The sequence below is a fragment of the Poeciliopsis prolifica genome, unplaced genomic scaffold, assembly GCF_027474105.1.
Source record: "Poeciliopsis prolifica strain line A6 unplaced genomic scaffold, Auburn_PproV2 SCAFFOLD067, whole genome shotgun sequence".
NCBI classification, from domain to species: Eukaryota; Metazoa; Chordata; class Actinopteri; order Cyprinodontiformes; family Poeciliidae; genus Poeciliopsis; species Poeciliopsis prolifica.
The window spans coordinates 1917830-1925076 of record NW_026562442.1 but is presented as its reverse complement, the minus strand read 5'-3'; the positions used below and the strand labels follow the sequence as shown (position 1 = coordinate 1925076).

The window sequence follows — 7247 nt, the reverse complement described above, 5'->3', positions numbered from 1 at the left end:
TATATGGATACATAATAAGTATACCGGAAGTCGGAAAACAGATGTTTTAGCTAGGCTAAGCAAGTAGCCTGAGTAACACTAGAACTACCAATATCTGAGATGAAACAGAATTTAAAACTTTACAATGAACATAAATTAGTTTTAAAAAGTGTTGTGTTCACGTTTCAGGGTTTGATATGTTGGCAGCCAGCGATGAAAGCGCTTTAATCCGCCCGGGGTTCGACTCCGGAGCTAGGCCTTACTTCCTTCGCTTTGCCCATTTCCCGTCCGATTACTGTGAATAAAAGCAGTTGATTTCACACAAAAAAATAATTTCATCTAATTATTTAGATGAAATTAAAGGAAAATCCATTGTGGTTGGTTCTACCATTCAATATTTCTTCAATTTGACCCAGAAATATGCATTAATATGTTGCGCGCGGAATATAAAAATGCTAATATTGCTAGTTGCTAACGCTTAAGAAATTGGACATTTAATGACATTAACATTTAAAAACTTTACATTTTGTGTTAAAATTATGTTAGAAAAGTGTTGGCATTTATGTCCCTGCTGTAAATTAACTTTTAACATATTTACAACATTTTATTTATCTTAACTTGTCGAATCAAACTGTACAGTTAGCTTAGCTAAAGTTAGCGTTTGGATTTCAAGAAAAAAAATTTTCATATTGTGAAGAAGGTTAAAACTTTATTAGATCTTAAGCTTGGTTTTATTTGTTTTGGTTTCCCAGGCCTAGATCAGTGGATGCAACACATCTCGGGGAAAGGCAAGCATCGCGAGATTTGTTGTTTTAAGTTCTGTTTAGTCTGCTCTTGACAGCTGGTATCTAACAGCTGATCAGTTATGTTTTTTCTCAATAAAAAGCAAGTCTTAAAAAACTGTCTAGTGCTAAAGACAAATCAAGAAAATAGAAAAGTAAAAAATAACCCTGAATTAGCTTCCAAAAAGTAAAGCTTTACTTTAAGTTAGTACAGGTATTTTTTTAGATTACAAGCCTGAACAATATGAATAAAACTGAAAATATCTAAGGCCAAAAACAAGAAGAAAAGTTACATTTGTTAATTTGGTCTTTTTTCAAGCATACCAAGTCATTTTGTACAAGAAACTAGAAAATTTGGGAGTTTTTCAGTGAAGAAAACCCACTGATAAAATGAATGTAAAAATTTGTATATGAAGTAATTCTGATGTAAAACAGAAAGCAGGGTGCAAATACTTTCCCAGATAATAATTCACCCCAAAACGTTCAGACAAATGTCGCCACAAGTGATATAAAACTGTCATTACAGTGATTTATTACAATGAACCATGAAAATAGCCAACCAGTGCAGTGTCTGAGAGTCTCTCTCCTCCACACAAACGCAACACTCACACACAAATAAAAAAAAAAAGAGACAAAGTTGAAGAGTCAATAAAAGGGGAGAGAAAAATAAAAAATAAAATAAAAATAATGCTACAGTCACAGAAACATTCAGCTTTGCCGAGAACAGCGTTCATATTTACAACCATATCTTAAAATGGGAGTTTGTGGGTCGGGTCGTCGGGGTCGGATGGGAGCGAATTGTACAAGCATAGAAAAAGAAAAGCAGCAGAATATTTACAAAACCTGTTTCTGGTGAAAGCTGAAGTAACCACCTATACATTAAATTACACTTTCTACAAATAACCATTGATATTCAAAAATAAACCGCTGACGTCCGACTTGTGAGTCCAATCTGCCCGCAAAAATCACTCCTGTAAGCTGCCATACACACACACACGCACACCCAATCACACACACACACACTCTGAGCCTCCAGCAGGGGGCGTTGCTCGCCAATCTTTCCTAAATCTGCAGCGGTGAACAGATATTTGTTAGACAGATTAAAAAAAATAATTGTTTTTTTGTTTTGCTGTTTTTTGTTTTTACTCTATACAAAAAGATTTTATATTGAGCCACTAGATTAAAACATAAACTGTGTACAGAGCTGCTGACGACAGACGCACTGCAAAAACTCAAAATATCCAAGTATTTTTATGACGTTTATACTCAAGAAATCTCATACCGTTTGAAAAAAAGACAAAATTTTTAGAAACATATAGGAGCTTATTTTGACTGAATAATTCATTAATATTGATGAAAACGTACTAGTTCCATAGATTAGTAGTACTTTTTAGAATCAATTTTAAGGAATTATTGAAATATCTTGCTAAGTTACTTGCACATTCGAAACAAGTTATTTTTTAGCAAGATATAAAAGCTTTATTGTAAGTGAATAAATCCTTAGTATTTATGAAAAAGTTGAAGTTCCACTTAAATTTGCCAGTGGACATGAAACCTTTGCAGCAATATAAGGGAATTATTCACTTATCTTGTTGAAAAATTACTTAAAAGTAACTTCAGAAAAATGTAAGAGCTTGTTTTAAGTCGATAATTCTTAAATATTGACAAAAAGTGTAAATAACACTGACAGATTTTTTTTTACTTATGAAAATACATTTATTCTTTGTTAGTAGAGAAATAATCTGAAATTTTAGTAACTTTTTTAGCAATTTTATTGACTTAAAAAAAGGTGTTCAAACTTTTCATCGTGTGGGTCAAGAAAAAAAAAGCAAATAAAGTAGACAAGTTTTTAAAATAATTTTATTTTCATAGGAGTGATGTTAATTTTCAAATTTGCTGTATAGCACTTTTAATTCAATTGAAGAAATTTATTCTCAGTTATAAGAATAAAATTTGGACAACTTACTTTCAAAAAACCTGAAATAATTTTGGTGCTGAAAATTTAATTTTTTCAGGAAAAAAATGTAACATTTTCCAGTGTAAGAAAATTGTCAGTAATTAATTTATTCAGATTAAAAATGAAAAAAAAAATTGACATTAATATCACTGGAGTTGGGGCCACAAAAAAAATCTGTTTCAGGGCCACAAATGGCCCACGTGCCTCACTGTGAACAACCCTGGCCCCTAATGTCTTTTTAAGTTAAATAATTCTTGAACATTGATAAAAAGTAGCAGATTTTTTCACTTATAAAACATTTTTTTAAAGTGAAATTAGTAAATTTTTTTATCAATATTAAGGAATTATTTACTTTAAAAAGCTCCTACTGGTAAAATTTTTCTTTTAGGTTAATTTTCCGTTGTTTCAAGTGAATTAATATAAGTGCAGTGGAAACTGGACCAAAGATACTTTGAGACTTTGAGTTTTTACAGTGTAGAAGACGGATATCAGGAGGGAAGAGGCTGGAATGTCCGGAGCGGGAATTACAACGGGAACAGAACTGTTTCCTCTCCGTCTGAGAGGATGTTGTAAAAAAAAAAAAAATAAAAATCAGAAATGTAGGCCAGAGGGGGGTGGGGGGCAATGAGCACCAGGGGGATCGTCCGCCATTTTTATTTTCTTATAGTTTCTTCCTCCTTCCCAGAGTTTGTCCTTTAATGTGACCTTTAACCCCACAATCAGCTGTTTTTCCACTGGCCGCGTGTTCAGGAACATAAAAACGTATCTACAGCTTATAGTACACGCCCCCCCTGCTGAACAGTTCACAGGGGTCAGAGGTCAGTGCCAGCCGGAGCTCAGGTACCCCGAGCTGTGGAAGGAGTTTGAGGTCGCCGGAGCGCCGCGGGGGCCGGGGGGCATCTGGGCGGCGGCGGGCTGCTGCGGCGGTGGAGGGGGGGGCGGCGGCAGTCCGGTCTGCTGCAGCGGCGGCGGGTAGGAGGGGGAGGCAGTTGCCGTGGCGCCAGGGTGCATCATGGCCGTCTGGAACTGATAGTGATGGGGGTTGGAAGAAGGGGGAGGAGGCGGTGGCGGCGGCGGTGGCGTCAGAGCCGCTGCCTGCTGCGTTGGTGGTGGTGAGGTCATCAGGAGCTGCGGCGGCTGCAGGTGCAGCAGCGTTGGGTGAGGAGGGGGAGGGGGCGGCGGCGGGGGCGCTGAGGCAGCCTGGTAGTGGACGCCGTGCGGCGGGAAGGAGGGGGCGACGGCCGGCTTGAAGGCGGCGAAGTGCCCGGCGGGGGCCGGGTTCTGGTTGGGGAAGTAGGGGGATGAGGCGGGCGGAGCCGGGGGCGGTGGTGGGGGAGGAGGGGGTGCCGTCTGCGTGCCGAACTGAGGGAACGCCGCCGGCCCGGTTTGAGGAGGCGGCTGGGCGGGAGGCTGGGAGGGGAACAGCGCCCTCTGGCTGCGGTAGGGGGAACCCTGCGGTGCGGCCTTGGGGTAGTGGACCGGGGAGGAGGGCGGCGGTTTGGTCGGGGTCAGGGGGGCGGGTTTGGGCCCAGCGGGCTTGCTGTTGGGATTCGCCGACCACGGCTGAGCGTCGCCGTCTTCGTCCTTCAGCGGCCGACCGGCAGTCTGGGAGAGAGCGCCGGGAGAGCATGGCTGCAACGAGGAAAAAACAGAAAACGTTTATTATTTTAACGGCAAACTTCAGTCAATCTATGGATCAGAACCAGAACCGGCGGCATCTTACGGTGTGGGTTGGAGTTTTCTGGAGGGCTGGAGATGCACAGTCTCGTAGTGCCGGCGTGTCGCCTCCTTCTGGCTCCCCATCTGATGCAACAGAAACAGAAACTTTGTGACTGAAACGATGAATCAGATTAATCAATCATTGAAATAAACTTCAATTAATTGAGCTTTACAAATAAAATTTAATCTGATTACTAAAATAATCGCTGGCTGCATTAGATGCTTAGATAGTTAACACCGTGTGAATGAAAAATTATGGTGCTTGATAAATTATCTCAGAAATTGCTGCAGCAATAAATTGTTTTTTTAATAACGTATCTGTACCTGCATCTTTATCTTTGCTGAGCAGCAGTGCTCTGTGGTAGCCGCGCTCCCTGGCCTGCTCCACTGAGGTCGACGATGTCCTGATGAACATCAGGAACAGTTTCAGTAAATATGAAGCTAAAACTCATCCAGTGCCACAGACTCCAAACAGAGGGAACATACCACTGGCCTTCGCCGCCCTCCTTCTCTCCAGACGCCTCGGCCTCCTCGCTGGCTTGAGGCTCCTTCACGGCGGCGGTGCTGCACGGCGCCGGCTCGCTGGCGGGCTCCAGAGCCACGGGGAACGCCTCCACGGCCAGCGGCAGCACGGTGGAAACCGGAGAGCTGCACTCCGTCTTGGAGCCGCTGCGGCGAGCTTCTCGCTGCCGCTTCCTGTATTCCAGCAAGGAAACCTGGGAAAACAGAGCAGCGCGGTCAGTGGAGGCTCGACTCAAATCTACCAGCAGGGGACAGCGTTTGGTTCGAACTCAAATTTCAAAAGATTTCAGGCATTTAAGACAATTTAACTCATAACTATTAGAAATTAAAGGATTAAACAGATTAATTGTGATGAATCAATTCTGATCACTTATTTAGTAATCAATTAATCATTAACTGGCCGCTTGCTGAAGGATCAGCAGGATGACAAGGACAGTTGGATGGATAAATGGGTGAATAAATAAATGTATGATGAATGATGGATTAATCCCAATCTGGGTGAAATTACAAACATTTTTGCATTTCTGTATTGCAGACAGTAGACGTGACCTCTGACCTTCTTCCTCTGCGGTGGGTTCTGTGCAGACCCTCCTCCTTCGCTGTCTCCGTTCAGCGACCGGGAGAAGACGAGTGAGCTGCCCTCTTCGGAGCAGGGGTAGAACAGTTGCCCCTGCGCCTCGCTGAATGGCGGTTGGGAGCTGGAGAGCGCCGCCGTTCCTGCCGCCGGCGTCCCGGAGGCCGGCGGCTCAGGCCTGAAAGGAGCCGTCAGAGGCTCCAGCGTGTGAGACGGGGTGAGGTCCCGAAGGTTAGAGTTGACCGGGGAGAAGTTCAGACCAGCTTGTCCGGCCAGGCCTCTGTCTGGGCTTTTGATCCAGCCCGGGTATGAGGAAGAGGAGGAGGAGGAGGAAGAAGGGCAGGCGTCTGCAGAGGAAGCAGCCTCGACGGTGGCGTCTGGGAGCGCGGCGTCTGTCCTCTCCTCTCCACTGTCCAAAGACTCTGGAGCGGGAAGCTGAGGACTCTCCGGGACAGGAAGCTTGACGTCTGAAGACGCTCCGTCTGAGACCGGAGTTCGGAGACACGGAGAGGACGCTAACGAAGGAGGACGATCAGCCTGCGAGGGATAGAGACGATCAGCATCACATGACCTCTGACACGTCACATGACCTCTGACACGGCCATGCAGATGCATTTATGTTTTTTTCAAACTTGTTCAGGTTTGAAAAATGCATAAAATCAACAAAAAGTTTAAAAACGGTGGAATCGTCTCAGACTGGGCAGGCAGTAAAGCGTTGAGTCGAAGCGCCTCACCTCTTGCACGGAGGGTTTCCGACTGACCTCTGGGGAGTTTTCCTCTGAAGACTCGGTCTGCAGATCAAGACACAAACTCAGCCACCATTTTTAATCAGAATAGGCAAAGCTCTCGGCGGTGCCGCCGTACCTCTGGAGGGGCGTTAAGTGCGTGCGTCGGGGTATTGCCGGAGGCCGGTTCCGCGCCGGGCTCTTCGGTCCGGGGGCGGGGCGGGGTGGCGAGAAGGCTGGGCGCCGCGGTCGGCTCGGAGTGGTCCGCCCGGGTCGGCGTGGCGCAGGGCGAGCCGTACGGCGTCGAGCTCTCCGATATGCAGGCGTCCAGCGGGCTCAGCCGTCGCTTCTTTAGGGGAGTCGGCAACTCTGGAGGAACGAGAAGGTCGGGTCAGAAACACTCAAGTTCCTAAACATCCACATGTCTGGGTTTCGGTTTTAAAATGGCTGATTTAGCTGGTTGTAAATAAATAAAAACATAATTTAGTTGGAAATAAAAAAACATGTTAAAGCTGAAGGTCCTTCTTTGAATAAATAAAGAATCTTTTAGATTGAGGATGTTCAAAGTAGGGAACAGGGGCCCTTTTTGGCCCCTACACTGATGTTATGTGGCCAACTGACCACAATTCAATAATAAATCAAATAAATTAGGACAAATCTACAAATTTTAAATTAAAATCTATCCATCAAATGGTAAAAAACTGGAATATTCCAGAAGAACTAACAAGAAAGTGTCAAAAATAAACAAAATGGCCACCTGGAAGTGAGCAAGTGCCGTTGAAGAGCAGCGGACTGTCCGAGTCTCCGTTAACGGAGGGGCTCAGCGGCCCGTCGCCGGGCAGAAAAAGGCTGGGCCGTCTGGCGGGGCTGGTGGAGCCTTCCTCCTCCAGAGCCTGCTTCAACCACCGCTGCACCGAAGGAAAAGATCAAATAAAATTAGTAAAACTATAGCAGCCGCTACAAAATATCAAAGATTTTACTGGAGGATC

The 7247-nt window shown here is 44.6% G+C and overlaps 1 protein-coding gene across 10 annotated transcripts in view; it reads right to left on the bottom strand.

The window, feature by feature from the left end:
* Positions 1–1270: 1270 nt before the first annotated feature.
* kmt2e (lysine (K)-specific methyltransferase 2E) overlaps positions 1271–7247 on the bottom strand; it is a 43528-nt gene continuing 37551 nt past the window's right edge. For all 10 annotated transcript variants that reach the window (XM_055020444.1, XM_055020442.1, XM_055020445.1 and 7 more), the window contains 8 exons: positions 7016–7166; positions 6398–6627; positions 6268–6324; positions 5516–6070; positions 4924–5153; positions 4762–4841; positions 4442–4521; positions 1271–4350 (listed from right to left, as the gene is read on the bottom strand). In XM_055020444.1, coding sequence (XP_054876419.1) covers positions 3538–4350; positions 4442–4521; positions 4762–4841; positions 4924–5153; positions 5516–6070; positions 6268–6324; positions 6398–6627; positions 7016–7166 — 2196 coding nt within the window. In that variant the 3' untranslated portion in view covers positions 1271–3537. The remainder of the gene's footprint in view (positions 4351–4441; positions 4522–4761; positions 4842–4923; positions 5154–5515; positions 6071–6267; positions 6325–6397; positions 6628–7015; positions 7167–7247) is intronic.